General features: G+C 35.8%; 1 protein-coding gene across 5 annotated transcripts in view; it reads left to right on the top strand.

The window, feature by feature from the left end:
- The window catches only part of SLIT2 (slit guidance ligand 2), a 373,006-nt gene that overhangs the window by 212,244 nt on the left and 144,404 nt on the right, over positions 1-16,358 (top strand). For all 5 annotated transcript variants that reach the window (XM_007093745.2, XM_007093744.2, XM_007093742.2 and 2 more), the window contains one exon: positions 7,323-7,394. In XM_007093745.2, the coding sequence (XP_007093807.1) occupies positions 7,323-7,394 (72 nt within the window). The remainder of the gene's footprint in view (positions 1-7,322; positions 7,395-16,358) is intronic.

The raw sequence follows: 16,358 nt of genomic DNA, 5'->3' as shown, positions 1-16,358 counted from the left end.
TCCCGCTCTTCTCACGTCCTTGTCACCTGGGAAAATGAATAAGTTAAATAAACTAGGCTTTTAAACTCAAGCTATTAAAAATTTTTAATTTTTGTAAAAAGTTTCAAATTATGATATCTGAGCACTTGGTAATAACCCTTTTTGGGGGTGGTATTTTCCCATTTTATTGAGATTGAACTGACATACAACAGTGTATTGATTTAGGATGTACAAGATAATAATGATACATGCATTTATTGCAAAATAACTACCACAATAAATTTAGTTCGCTTTTCTAAACTTTTCTTGGGATGAGAAATCTTCAGATCTATTCTCAGCAACTTTAATCCATACGATATAGCATCATTAACAATAGTCATTACATACCCAGAGCTTGTTAATCATTACTGGAAGTTTGTACCTTTTGACCATGTTCCTCCATTTCCCCAACCTCCACCCCCATTCCCTGTCTACCACCAATCTGTTCTCACTATGTATGAGTTCTGGGTATTTTTGGATTTCACATGCAAGTGAATACATCAAGTATTACAGTATTTGTATTTCTCTGACTTACTTCACTTAGCATAATACTCTCAATGTCCATCCATGCTGGTACAAATGGCAGAATTCCCTTCTTTTATTGCTGAATAATATTCCAAATTGTGTTCATTTCTGTATCCACATTGTCTTTATCCGTTTAATCACCAAAGGACATTTTAATTGTTTCCATGTTTTGTCTATTGTAAATAATGCTGCAGTAATCCTGGGAATGCAGATACCGCTTTGACATGGTGATTTCCTTTCCTCTGGATACATATCCAGAAGTGGAATTGTTGGATCATACCGTAGTTATAGTTTTAATTTGGGGAGGGACATCTATACTGTTTTCCACAGTGACTGCACCAATTGACATTGGCACCAACGGTGCAAAAGGGTTCCCTTTTCTTCACATCCTCACCAACACATTACCTCTTGTCTTTTTGACGACAGTCATTCTAGCATGTGTGAGGTGATAACTCATTGTGGGTTTTTTTCTTTAATTAATTTATTTACTTATTTTGAGAGAGAGTTCACGTGCATGATTGGGGGAGGGTCAGAGAGAGAGGGACAGAGAGATATTTCCTTCCATTCTCTAAGTTGTCTTTCATTTTTTTAATGTTGCCTTTGCTTTGCATAAACTCTTTAGTTTGATATAGTCCCATTTATTCATTTTTGCTTTTGTTGCCTTTGGTTTTAGGGTCAAATCCAAAAAAATAATTTGTGTACTAATGTCAAAGAGCTTATCTCCTGTGTTTTCTTCCAAGGGTTCTATGGCTTCAGGTCTTATGTTCAAGTCTTTAATCCATTTTGAGTTGATTTTTTTGTGTATGGTCAAATGTAGGGGTTTGGTTTCATTCTTTTGAATGTGGTATGAAACCATGCTTTCGCTATTGTATATTCTTGGCTCCCTTGTTGTAGATTAATTGGCTATTATATATGTTACTGGGTTCTTTATTTTGTTACATTAGTATGTGTGTCTGTTTTTATGCCATTACTGTATTGTTTTGATTACTATAACTTAGTGATATTGTTTGAATTCAGATAATGTGATATTTCCAGCTTTGACCTTCTTTTTCAAGATTGCTTTAGCTATTCAGGGTCTTTTGGGGTTCCATACAAATTTTAGAATGGTTTATTCTATTTCTATGAAAAATGGCATTGGAATTTTGGTAGGGATTGCAGTGAGTCTGGAGATTGCTCTGTGTAGTAAGGATATTTTAACAATTCTTTTTAAAAAAGGACACTTTAACAATATTAATTCTTCCAATTTACGAGCATGGGATATGTTTCCATTTACTTGAGTTCAAAACACCACAAAACCAAACGAGTGTCTTTGTCTTCCATCCCAGTTCCCCAATTTCTGCGGTGATCTTCCCAAAACGCTTTTTGTACTTTTTGTATTTGTTATTTTCCTAATCAGAAAATTTGAGTGGTTGCAAGCTCTCCCCAAGATGAAAATCACCTTAACTTGCATTGAAGACTATATTTGGACCTAAGCCGAACTCACAACTTAATTACTTAAATTCACCAAAAAGAATTTTCTAGTTAACTGGAAACCCACTCTCTCTCTCCACCAAATTGCCCAACACCAGTTCTCTGCCCGTTGTCCCTGCCTGCTCTGAAATTCTATTTCCAGATTAATCTTCCTAAAAATCAACTCCAATCAAGCCGTTTTCCAACTCTGAAACACATTTTTACACTCTACTGCCTAGTGATATAATTACAAACTCTTCCCATGGCAGCTTCCTCCTGCTAACTCAGTAGTTCTGACTCATTTTTCTCATTCCACACAGTTCACAGAACAATACACTGTCATCAGTAATATCTCACACTGCCTGCAATGGTCTTCAAGGAACAAAGTAGACCACTCAGGGGCACATAACGGCCTCTGAATAGAATAATTTTAACATGTATGTAACCAACACCTTCATAGTGCTTACTACGTGTAAGCACTCTTTGAGCATTTTGAAAGTATGAACTCACTGATTTCACCTTACAGTCCTATGAAGTAGCATTATCATTATTCCATTTTGCAGATGAAGAAACTGAGGCACAGGAGGGTAAGCAATTTCTCCAAGGGCGCATGGTTAATAAATGGCAGATAATCAATCTCAGATAGTCTAGGTCTGTAGTCTATGCTCTTAATTCCTTTGACATATGCTGCCTCCTTGGATTTCTGCCAACCACCACTTACCACCACCTACTCCAACACCAGAGGCTGAGAATTACCAAGCTCCATCATTTTCATCAAGGTTCAGAAAACAATCCCATTTCCCTTCCTTCCTTCCTTCCTTCCTTCCTTCCTTCCTTCCTTCCTTCCTTTCTTCCTTCCTCCCTCCCTCCCTCCCTCCCTCCCTCCCTCCCTTTCTCTCTCTCTCTCTTCCTTCCTTCCTTCCTTCCTTCCTTCCTTCCTTCCTTCCTTCCTCCCTCCCTTCCTTTCTCTCTCTCTCTCTCTCTCTCTCTCTCTCTCTCTTCCTTCCTTCCTCCCTCCCTCCCTCCCTTCCTTTTTCTTTCTTTCTTTCTTTCTTTCTTTCTTTCTTTCTTTCTTTCTTTCTTTTTTTAGAGAGAGACAGTGGGAGCAGGGGAGGGGCAGCGTGAGAGGGAAAATCTCAAGGAGCTTCTCCACTGTCAGCACAGAGCCTGACGTGGGGCTCGAACTCACGAAACTGTGAGATCATGACCTGAGCCAAAACCAAGAGTTGGATGCGTAACCCACAGAACTACTCACACACCCCAAAAACAATCCCATTCTATTTTGAAAGCGGCTTGAGTTCATCAAAATGCCAGTGACAGATTTCTTTGATCTTATAGATCACCTTTCTCAGTTACTGCTCATGTTTTACCTACCATATACTATCTTTGTTGTCACCAAACTATGTGATACATTATATCACATCTTTCTAACTAGATTTAAAAACTTCTGAAACCAAACTTACAATGGACACTGCAAATTGGTCTTCTGATTTCCCAGTTGTATTAACACTACCTTTAATATAATTTCAAAATAACTTGTTTCTGTTCTGTCTCCCTTGGCTAATTCATATCCACATATAACCCACTTCTGAGTTTTGGTTCTTCGTGCATCTGATACTACTCTTCATCTTTTCCACGTTTTTTGTCTATACAGTGGGAGAGATGATGCAGCTATTAACTGACCCATGGTAAGCAAGTGATAAATATATTAAGGGTTTTTTATACTGTTTGACATTCTTACTACCCTTTCCCCAACTAGGGTAGAAGTCTTGTATCTAGTCTTCCAACTTCCAGCTTCCAGCTGAATTTATCTAAGGTAGAGTCTCTGCCCTGCTCTTGTCTACCACCCTTCCCTCCCCACCATTGTGTGCTGAAATAAGAACTCACTTCTCAATTGCTACCAAAAAGTTTACTCATCACACCCGTGATTTGTCCTTCGGACCTCATCTCCTATTATTCCACTATGTATGTTGTACCTTTTAAGCAAATCAAACCAAATGCTATTCTCATAAAACGTTCTATGTTTTTTTTCAATTCCGTATTTTGCATGTGCCCTTTATTTCACTACACATGCTATCTCCCGCTCCTTTGCCTTTACATCTTGATATGTTCATGCTGTCTTTTTTTTTTTACTGTGCTTTCTTGCTTTTCAGACTCACAATAGTTGTTTAAATCTCTCAGTTGGCCTTCTATTTGGCTACTTGCCTTATCGTCTTTACTGAATTTGAAAATTCCTGAAGCCAGGAAATGGGCTTTTACCCAACTCAGTAGTTCTTGCAACGTCAGCCAATACCTTGCTGCTGTTGTAGATATTAAATAAATATATGTTGGATTAAAATAACTGCTAACCTCCACCTGATTATATACAGAAAGTGTAAGTCATTATTTTTACACAATCTAATCCATCATTTTTCAAGTGATATACACCAGAGGCTAAGATAAGTTAAAGAAAGCCTTTTACGTTTTAGGGCATAGGAAGGACATACTGAGATTAAGTAGCCCCTTGCATCATCTCTAGAATTCTTCAAATCCTGACTCAGTATTTGTCTGTATTTCTTATACATTTACTTAAATCATCTCAGGGCACCTGGGTGGCTCAGTCGGTCATGCATCTGACTTCGGCTCAGGTCATTATCTCATGGATCATGAGTTAGAGCCCCACATCGGCCTCACTGCCGTCAGTGCAAACCCATTTCAGATCCTCCGCCCCCTCTGTCTACCCCTCCCATGCTTGCACTCTCTCAAAAAATAAATAAATATAAAAAACAAGCAATTTGTCTCATTTTTCAGCACTAATAGCTTACATTTCTGAAGCATAATTTCCTTTCCTATAGAACCAGGATAATATTAACTACTTGTCAAGATGGTTATGGGGATTAGAGGAAATACAGATCATATGTGATAATATGTTATTTCTAAAAAAAAATGATTGCATACCATAGGTACTGAAAATTTGTTGTTTCTTTTCCTGTCATTGTTGAACATGGCCCACTTAACTGAAGGGGCCTGGGATCCAGAACTGAAGTTGCCTGCCCTAGTGAACTGGGCAGTGACCCTGTAGAATAAGTCTGGGAAGAGTCTAGTTGTAGGAGGTGGGGGGACAGCCACACATAAACCACTGACCTAGGGTAGTAAAGAGACTCTGAGATTGACAGTTGACAGTTTCTCATTCTTTCGTGAAAAGAAAAGTGTTAGCAGTATAAAACCGTTCCATGTCCTAGAATTCTGCTGATGGTACTCAGAAGCTTCTAGTAAAATCCGTTTTAGAAGGAATAGTCTTCGACTGTGCATTCCAGTTTGTTCAGTGATATCTTTCTGAACCACCTAATATCATCCCTCTACCTTTCCTCCCACCTCACACTCTCCCCATTGAGAACAAGACCGGAGAAAAACTGCAGGTGGCGGATGAAATGGCCCACCTGGCTGGATGGGAAAACTGCAGAGCTTGGAAAGCCGGCAAGGTCCGAAGAAAACATCTCTGCCATTTTTATTCACCTACAGTCTCCACGGCAGTCTTTGTCTTTGGAGAAACAGAGAGATACAAGTGATGAAAAACAGAGAATTGACAGAGACACAGCAGTGAAATCACTACTGTTGGTTTTCAGTGGGGCATGGCAGATTCACATTTGCTTGGCTTCAATCATTTTCCCTTTTCATTTCTTCTCACTTTCTGATTTTTCTTTCTCCACTGTCTCTCTTTACCTTCTCCTTGCTCCATAGCTTCCTTTCAGTACAGTTGCCAGCATCCAGGCTGTTAAATATACACTGTTAAACATTCTTAACCTGATGTAATTAAGGGAAGGAAGTCCGTCTGAATCAATGACAAGCTGGAGAAATAAGCAATTTTTAAGGAAATGAAGTTTTATTACTCTTAGCGATATACTGAAACTATTGAAAGCAGTTAACAGAGTTACATCACTTAGGAAATGGATGACTGACTTAACTCCCACATAAGCACATATTGTAAATTTACTGTTTGAAATAAAATGTGTGTTTTGCTTTTTTTTTAAAGACCTTTCCTCCTTGAATAGACTAACATTTATTTCTTTACAAATTGCTTAGCAAACATTTTTTTTTTTTTAATTTGAACATTGTGGATGTTGAGATATGAATGCAAATCTCGGGTGTTTAAAATTTGGTGCTAATGAGGTCAAGACCACACACTAAATCTCTCTATCTGCCAGTTATCTCTGTTGCATGGTCACAAGTATGTGAACAAAAAGCTCTGATCATAAAGACGCGTTAGGGGAGAGGATGTGGATGAATCCATCCAATATACCTCCACGTAGTTGGAAAATGGCTCTGTTGTCATCAGCTGTGATTCCGTGGTTAGTAGCTTCATCTTTCTTAATGAGCATCAGTTATCTTAGAATTTGAAAGATAATTTTAGCACCATCACTGTTAATCTAATAACCTATTCATTTGATATTTCAACTTTCTGCTTTGTGGTAGTGTTAACTTAAAATTAGATGAGCATTTTCTGTTTTCAGTGATAGTTTTTGCATCTATATTTATATCCTACTTGTTAAGGCTAATACTGTGTGAGCTCATACAATTGCATCTGAACTCCGAGCAAAAAATAATGATCCGTTTCATGAGATGAGTGATTTTTACAGACTTCTCATTCCAACTGAAAGGGTGCTTTTTTCCCTTTCATTAAAATGTATTTCTCAATTAAATTAAAATGCAAATATAGACAGTCTGTGTTTATGGTTTTAATAGAATTATTGAGAGAAGGTTTTAAATCAACCTGCTGTTAATATTTTATGCAGGAACTGTTGGTTTTATTGTTGGGCCAGGACTGCCATGTTCCATTTTCAAGATTACTTAAAGCGTTGTGAAAACTTAATCATATTGCCCAGGTTTTATCAGTTTTTGGCCACTCTTCTCTAGGATATTAAAATGGACCTCTTTCCTTTATGCTTTGTAAGTTATGCCAGTGATGTTGGAGGAGTATCAAGTACTAAAACTTTAGAATCCCTTGAAACTGAGTGATGACAAATTTACTATTTGTTTTTCAATAAATAGTTTATTGCACAGAATTGAATCAACTCAAATTTAAGAGAACCATATTTTGTAATTTATTATTAAATTAAAGATCTGGAAAAATACTTCAAGAAACCATTTCTTTAAACCTTTTAATTTATATTATAAATATAAAATATTTGTATTAGAAATTATATCCAATGATACGGACTTAATTATGATCCTATTAGGATTGCTTTAGCTTTTTTTTTAAGAAGTGTTTTATCATTTGTCAAGCACATGGATTAAAATCATTTTTAAATAATATTTTATAACTTGACCTTTATCCTTTTTGTCATTTTTAGTGATCTCAGTGAAAACCAAATTCAGGCAATTCCAAGGAAGGCTTTCCGTGGGGCAGTTGACATTAAAAATCTGTAAGTATTTTTTTTTTCTGGTTTATACTGTTGCTGTAAACATTATCTGTTTTCAGAGTTAAATATATATTGAATAATGCATCAGAAAAAAAGTGAAAGGCCTATTTATCTTTATGCTTGCTTAGGAGAGCTTGTAACAATAAGTTTTAAATTGCTCTGACAAGGTATCTGGAGACATTCTCATGTAAAAGTTGTCTTGCATCTGAAGTTAGTATCAAATTCATTCTTCTAAACTTTGTGATTAATCTTGTGAAATCTCAAGAAATGATTTGATTAAAAGGTATTTGCATTGTATTTTCTTCGCTTTTACTGTCAATGTACTTCATTAACTCCCTTTTCTGTTGTTATCAGTGTTTATTGGAAATGCAGAACATAAGCTATTTTTTTCTGGAAAGAGTAGATAATATTTTCTTGTTAGAGGTGCCTGCAGCCTGGAGCTATAGTTTTTTTTATCGCTTTTAGATCACTGTTTTCATTACATGCCAAAAGGGTGAGAATGAGAAAATTATGTCTTTCCCTTTGTGTGAATATTTTTCTTACATATTTTTCCCCTTGTATCTTTATAAAAGTATATGTGTATAATCTCCTTTTCAAAGAAGGGGGAAAAAAGCATGAGGAAGAAGGAAATTGTATTTCTGTATTTTCCCTTGAGAAATCTAGTGTCTTGTATAGAAGTGTTTTTTTGTAAGTGCCTATAGCTTTGAAGATACATATCAAATTGAAGATTTCAGGGACAATCCTAATTTTGTCAATATGTGTGTTTTATAAATTTTTATAAAGTTTAAAATACTATGCAAGCCTTTGAAAATGATGGGTTTTTTATTGGCTGCAAATGCTAGGACTTTAAATGTTGTCCTTAGCTTTTACATGAGTTTGGAATGTAGTGGGGAAAAAGCCCCTATGTGCTGAGATTAACTAACAGGAATTCAATATTTCTTAGCTAGTGATAAACAGTGCAGGCACTTTTCAAGAATTAACTTATATTCAGCATTCTCCATGGTGGGTTACAACACTACTTTTCCAGTAGGGAAAGTGAGACAGGTGTTTTCTGTCATCAAAGAGGAGGACTGTTTATAAAGCTTCAAGTTTTGGCCTCTACATCTTCTCTTCCACATAAATGTTTTTTGTTTAAAATTTGTACTTTCTAGGGGAACCTGGGTGGCTCAGTCGGTTAAGCGTCTGACTTCGGCTCAGGTCATGATCTTACGGTTTCTGAGTTTGAGCCCCGCATTGAGCTCTATGCTGACAGCTCAGAGCCTAGAGCCTGCTTCCGATTCTGTGTCTTCTTCTCTCTCTGCCCCTCCCCTGTTCACACTCTGTCTCTCAATAAAAAATAACCGTTAAATTTTTTTTTTTTAATTTGTACTTTCTAGATGTACAGGTAAGGACAGAAAAATACAAACTTCTAGATACAAACTTCAGAACCATTGAAATTCTAGCCCTAGGTTTTCATGGATGTTTACATGTGAAGGGGATTTTATTTGCTTTCTTTTTATCTTTTCTTGCTAGGCCCCTTGCTAGGGGAAGTCTTCAGGGAGATTCTGTGATGTAAGATGTTCAAAACTAACTTTGTATACTGTGTGTACTGTATACTTTGTATACTGTGTCTGATCCTATAAAGATCCCAATATAGCACCTACTCAGGTCGCCTATATGTCACTTAAAAGGATAGTCATGACTACAGTTGACCACCCTCTGGGAATGCCACTAGCAATCTTACAATAGTATTATCTCTAAATCCTTAAAACAGGTGGCTTTTAATCTTCTTAGTAAAGATATTCAGGGAATTCACGTGTATAAGTAACCTGTAGTCCATATTTAAGGATGCATTTGGGAATGGGATACCAGTCATCATGGGATTCCTTCTTATGTCCTCTTCATTTATCCTTTTTAAAGACTGTGGTTTTAAAAATTCAGACATAAAAAAGAAAGTGAAATGTTAGCCATTGTGCTATATTAATTTAACAGGATTTTGAAACACTTTTATCCCCCATGTGCATTATATACATAATAACTGCCGTGTTTTTAGACATGACAAATTGGCAAACTCCACTGAGTCTTAGTTTTACTTTTGTAAAGTGAATATGATAATTGCTTGGGTTTGTTGTGATTATTAGGGAAAGAAGATATGTGAAAGACATTTTGGTAAAATGCTGTAATATAGAGTGTATCATTTCATTCTGTAAGTATTCACTAATCAACTTCTAGAAGTTGGCCCTTAAAAAGGGATAGCAAAAAGGCAGGAAAGAAGAACATGAAGTAATTTGCAGTATTGGGCATGGGTAAGACAGGTTTGTGTCTATTCTGGGTCCATTAACCATGGGGCTAATAAGTGGAAAAGGAAAATATAGCAGAAAGCACTAAATATACACAAGGCCCTGATTTAAAAACAAGATACTATGTGCTGTAGGTGCCAGGCAAAGAGAGAGATAAGAAATATTGCTTGAGGTCATCAGGGAAATCTGTAGGAAACAGTTTCTGAAAGAAAACCTAAAGGAATCTTCAAGGATGTTGGTTTGTGTTACGTGTTGGTGAGTAACAGCAGATAAGGGTGGATTGAGGAAGTTAGAATTTTTTAAAGAAACTGTGCAAAGTTAGAATTGATTTCCACAATCCTCCCTCCCTTCCATGCAACGGTGTCAAAGGCCGTGAGAGCAACACTGAAATACCACAATGCACTTCTAGCTTTATTTAATTAATCAGAATCATAGCTACAATTTAATAGAATTTTACACTTAAAAGGCATGTTTCTATAATTAAGACATAGTTCAAACCACATTGTTTAAAAAAAAAAAGTCCAGGTTCAGGGGGCTTTTTATGAAGATTAGTTTTATCGTTAAAAGTTAAGAAAGATGCCTGGTAAAATATGTTAGAGCTGAGGGTAAATTTTAATTCATATTATTATTAAAGGCAAATATCGGTCATCAAATAATGACTCCATAAAAGCCCAGAAGTATTAATATTAATATTATTGATATTCAGCATGGGAAAGACAGGTATAGCACTTTGTCCTTTTCGTCATTCCACTGTATGCATTTACAATTTGGACAGTCCTGCATGGTGGATGGCTACTGTTCCAAGTCATTCAGAGAGTAAAACAGAAACAAGAAGGCTAGACTGAAGGAATATGTCCCTTAGCTGCATTACAATGTTAACCACGATATTTTGTATAGGGCTGTCTAAATGCCCAGTCTGATGCACTGTAACAGGTTGATTGGATTTACCACATTCAGGCCTTATTCAGAGCAAATTCCAGTTAACAGAAGATTTTCACTGGAAGCACTTACTTTAATCTTGTGGATTGGCTAAATATGCTCATGGCGGCATCTTGACAATATGAAACTGATGCTGTGGAAATTTTGCAAATTAGCAGATCTTATTCCTCTTCCTTCAGGCAAGCCACATGAATACTATTCTAGGCAGATGGACATTTATCTTGCTCTTAAACATCTCCAGGGAGGAATTCTCGTAACTTTTTTGCTTATCGCTATTAATTTCTTAACTGGAATAAAACCCTGTATATTTTATTTTTGTTACTTCATTTTCTCCAGCTGCAACTTAAACTGTTTTCTTTTTCTTGACATTTTAGATGGTGAGATCTGAGAATAACAAGATCATATTAAAATATCAACTAAATTACAATGTTTGTAATAGTCACTGGCAGCGCTTTCCCATAGAATTTACATCTGTTTTTAAATTCTCCAGTTAAGTATGAATTAAAGTATTGATACCATATTATTACCAACTGATGTGCCACCAAAATGATAATCAATGTGTATAGGACTTTTCTTTATAAATTTTGTATATGTATTTAATATATTCAACACTGATGCAGGAAAGCCTTTTTGCCTCCTGATCAAATTTTGAATGAAAACACGTTATATTATTTAAACTATTTTTTTAGAGGTATCTGTGAGATATTTCCATTTAATTGAGTAATTTAGGAGAATATTTAAATTAAACCCTCCTTTATTGCTGAGACTTGTGAACTTATTCTCTAAGCAGGTACCTAATGGGAATAAAGATTTTTCAAGTCTTTTGTTTTCATGATAAAACATTCCTAGTTAGAGTTATCCCAAGATTTGAGAAAAAAACTGTACAAATCAATGAACTTAAAATTAAGTAGATTGCTAGTTGCTCTTCACCTCACAAAAGTAAACTTTAATGTATTTTTAGTTTCTTTAGTGAGTGCACCATAAACACTTAAAATAGTTAAATTCTGGGCTCCTGGGTGGCTCAGCTGGTTGAGCTTCCAACTTCCGCTCAGGTCATGATCTCGTAGTTAATGAGTTTGAGCCCCACTCAGCTCTCTGCTGTCAGCGTAGAGTCCATTTCAGATCCTCTGCCCCCCTCTCTCACTGCTCTCCCCCTCCCTCTCTGTGTCTCAAAAATAAATATTATAAAAAATAGTTAAATCTCAACACATATTCTTTTAGACACCCTTGTAAATAAAGTAAATCACACTTGCTTATTCTTCTTTCGTTTCGCAGTACTCCCTCAAAATGTACTCTATGTTCTAGTCAAACTGTAATGTTTATCGTTTTTAAGTAAATTTATGTCTTTCCCATTTGCTTGCATTATCCAATTCCCTTAACCCTATATCTCATACCCACCTTTGGCAGGAAGATTGCCTCTTGGTAAAAAACAGGTTAGGCAAAAATATTTATAGTTATCTTTCTTTAACATACATTAATTTATAAACAAAGGTCAGGTTACAAGATGATTTAGTTTTGTTTTCTTTGAACAAGTTATCATATTATTTGGGAAACAAATATGTACAGCCATGGCTTTGTAGGAAACACTCACCCAATGTGGGTTGCAATGGTTATTGGCAATAAGAAGATTTGGCAAATGGGAAAGACAGAGTTAATCCATATGCTGTTATATAGCTATTTATATTATTTAGAAATTTCATTTTTTTCTGGAACTCTGTCATCTTTGACTTATTTTATCACTATCTCAATTAATACTCATAGAAGAAAAATTCACTATTCCATACTAGGGAGACAGAAAGACTTCTGTATTTTACTTAATTTTATACACTTCTTTAGTTTTAATTTCTTTAATATTTATTTATTTTTGAGAGAGAGAGAGAGTGTGTGTGTGTGTGAGAGAGAGACAGAGAGAGAGAGACAGAGAGAGTGGGGGTAGGGCAGAGACAGAGAGAGAGAGAGACAGAGAGAGACAGAATCCAAAGTAGGCTCCAGGCTCTGAGCTGTCAGCACAGAGCCTGATGTGGGGCTCGAACCCACAAACTGCAAGATCATGACCTGAGCCAAAGTTGGATGCTTAACTGACTGAGCCACCCAGGTGCCCTGTACACTTTCCTAGTTTTAAATACCTCTCTGTTGGATACTTCATAACAATAAGGAAACTAGTGTTGTTCACATATTATAGAATCAATATGTAATAATTAGAAGAGTATATTATATATTTTACAATGCAAATGTAAGACTTCAGCTTTTTGTCATTTAAGTTGTCATAGTTGCAAACTGTCTGCTATAATCAGCTAGTTTTCATGTTTAATTCATTACATTTCTTACCATATTATATACTTAGCTTATTATCATAAAAATAGGCGTGCCTGAGTGGCTCAGCGGGCTGAACCTCTGACTTTTTATTTCAGCTCAGGTCATGATCTCGTGGTTTGTGAGATTTCATGCCTGCTTGGGATTGTCTCTCTCCCTCTCTCTCTGTCCCTCCCCTCTCACACGTGTGTGCTTTCTCTTTCTCTCTCTCTCAAAATAAATAAGCTTAAAAATAAATAAATAAATAAGTAAAATTCACTGTTATCAAATTTAAATGATTTCTTTTAGTCCCCCAGCTTCTTGAGTGTTTTCAGTAAACCTGAGGCTGAAGACACTTTGAAAGGGGAGGTTGGTTTCTCACTCAAGGGGCTTGCTATCCTTCGTGTTAGATTAAATGTCACAGGTCTTCAGTGGGATGTAGAACCTTCTGAACAAACTTGTATAGATGGCTTTTCATTTAGAAAGATCGTAAATGAACTTGAGTTTCATTTCAATAAACAGAGCTCCCTTTAACACCCAGAATGTTGTCTATAGACAGGGATTAACCAGTGGTTGTCTGGGTACTTACATGTAAAATACGCTAGGAACTCAGGCAATGCTATTAGTACCCCGGGAACTGTCCGTGGTCCTGTAACTTGTCTGGTTTGCATTCACTCTAAAGGCATACTGAATTCTGATAATCCCCAACAACTATGATCACGTTTGCGTGATCAACAGTCTCTCCAACTTTTCATTTTGCTCTGTCTCCAGGTGCATTAGCATTTTTTCTTCAACGATGTCATTTTCTTATGTAAAAATGAATCTATATGACATATCTTCATAAACACTTTCCAGAACAAAATAAAACAAACAAAACACAAGAGTATCTGATTGGAAATCCAATTCACATATGTATAAAATAAGAATTGGCGTGATCTTTCTGAAACTGTCGTGTTGTCCTGGAGATAGAACAGATCTTTAGTTTTCTTGCTTCTCCAACCCTAAACAGGCACACTTTGCTACATCTGAACTATTACAGTAGTCTGCTAATTGGATTTTGATCTCCAGTCTATATTCTCATTAGATAATTTTAACACTGCAGACAGATTTGTTTTTATAAAGCATTGTCTTTTTTGTCCCATCACTGTCTCGTTCAGAATCATTCAGCTTATTAACAATAACAACACTTTGTATGGGCACTATGGCAAAGCCTTGGGGATATAGTAGAATATTGTCATAGTTCTATAGGTTCTGAAGAATATAGACTCTTTCCTGAAAGAGCAGTGACTTCTATTAATGGCATAGTCTCTTTAGATGTTCTGACTAGGCCTAGCATTCTGCCATCCACCCAGGGTCCCAGCCCCCTCTCCTACCGAATCTACACAAGCTTTTTGCTCAAGCCAGAATGGCCCCTCTCTAGCAAGTATTCACGGTGAACATTGTAGACCTTTTGCTTACAACTGCTCTTGATGGAGTCTTTTCCCTCCAGAGGGAAGACACATTTTTATTTTCTGTCTTTCTGGATTCTACCTGTTTTTTAAGGTTCAAGTTTCTTCCTTGCTCACACATGACTACTTTGGCCCAGGGTAATCTGTTCCTTCCCTGACATTCTGTAATACTCTTTATATGCTGCATTCTGCCTTGAAATTTGGCCGTCAGAGATTTAACTGAAACTTTCATATGCAGAATGAACAGCTCTTTCCCTAGACACTTACTTTGTGAGGGAGGGCTTCAACAATACATAGATTTAAATTTGAATCAAGATTTCACCACATATTTACTACCTACTTTGAATAAGTTATTGTACTTCTGTGAGCCTCATTTTTTTCATCTGTAAAATCAGAATGATGATAACATTTACCTTTTCAAGTTATCATGAGGAATACTGAGATGGCATCTCTACAGACCCTGCCACTTGCTATGCATTCAATAAATGTAACGAATTATTATTGTCAGTTGCAGTTTCTACCCCCTCTTATTAGTTTGCAAGAGTTCCTAAAACATGAAGGGCAACTTAATTTTTCCTCCATTTTCTGATACCACTTTATTTAGAGCTTATCTTTTTGCTTTTCCTCAATAAATTAGCAAGTGGATATAACTTTATACCATAGATTATTTCAATAAAAACTGAGATTCTTTATTCCTGTGCAAAAAAAAAAAAAAAGAAAAAAGAAAAAAGAAAAAAACCCCACAACATTGTGCTTGAAAGGTTACAGAAGGGTTAAATTCCCAAATAACAAATTATTTTACATTCCTCAGGATAATCCTTATCTTGGTTGTTTTATTCACTAATACCTGAGTTAGCACTGATTTGTTTTTATGCTGAGGTTAAATGACATGGTTGCTGAAACTTCTGCCTACAGTGTTCACTTATATGGGTCAATTTATATTATTCTTATGTTCTCGATACATTATAACCTAAATTTGTACTACTTCTTAAAGAGTCATTATTGGCATAGGATTTGTATATTTAGGCACTCATATTGACTTGAATTTTATATACACGAGGGAAGAAATAGAACAGATCGTGCCCATATCCTTAGAGCATTCTTTTTCTTTTCCTCCCATTTGATTTATATGTTTTATCAGGGTTCTTTCCAAATGGCATAATGTTGTTACTACCTCCTATTGATTTTAATCATTTTGATGTATTTTAAGTGAACTAAACTTCTGGAGTTTGCCACTCATAGTAGTATGACTATGAACTAAACTTTCTAGTACCTAAAGTATTTCTAGTATTCTCTAGTATTCTAGTATTTCTCTAGTATTTCTAGTACCTAAAAAACCCTCGAAAACCAGAGCATATTTTGTTGAAAGACTGAGATACTCTGACTTTAAAGTTATTAAAGACATTTTATGTTCAGCATTGTTTCAGAGTTAAGTAAATTTTACGGTGTTCTAATTCTTACAAAAAGAAAATAAATTAGTAATAAGATTTTACTGCTTGGACGCTGAAGTGACACATGAAATTTTCTATGGGTAAGGACAAAACCAACCGCAGTTAATGCAGGAATGTGAGTTTTATATATGTGATTCAAACAGTATGGTATCCAAATTTTAATAACAGAAAACAGGAAATTCCTGAAAAAAAAAAACCATAAAGGTAACAGAATGCAGTATCTCCGGTTATATTTCAGTATGCCAAGTAAGCAAATGTTCGATCTTTCTGTCTTTTATGTGCCCATATCTAAAATTGGTATTTCGCAGCACTATATGAATATATATATATATATATATATATATATATATATATCTAGAATTAATCCAAATATGAAACTAACTAGACTAAATTTTTTTTAGTGTTAAAGACAATCAGATCAGGTTTAGAAATTTTACATGTGTGAGGCACAGAGTCATACCGCCAGATAAAGAGATTCTTGTGCGTTACCCAAGACTACATTTACCAGTAGCAGGAAAAGTTAAACCGAGCAGGCTAGTGTTACTTGAGGAGATCAGA

The sequence above is a fragment of the Panthera tigris genome, chromosome B1 (genome assembly GCF_018350195.1).
Source record: "Panthera tigris isolate Pti1 chromosome B1, P.tigris_Pti1_mat1.1, whole genome shotgun sequence".
In the NCBI taxonomy this organism is placed as follows: domain Eukaryota; kingdom Metazoa; phylum Chordata; class Mammalia; order Carnivora; family Felidae; genus Panthera; species Panthera tigris.
Note: the sequence above shows the minus strand (reverse complement) of the source record. Positions and strands in the feature narration are given on the sequence as shown.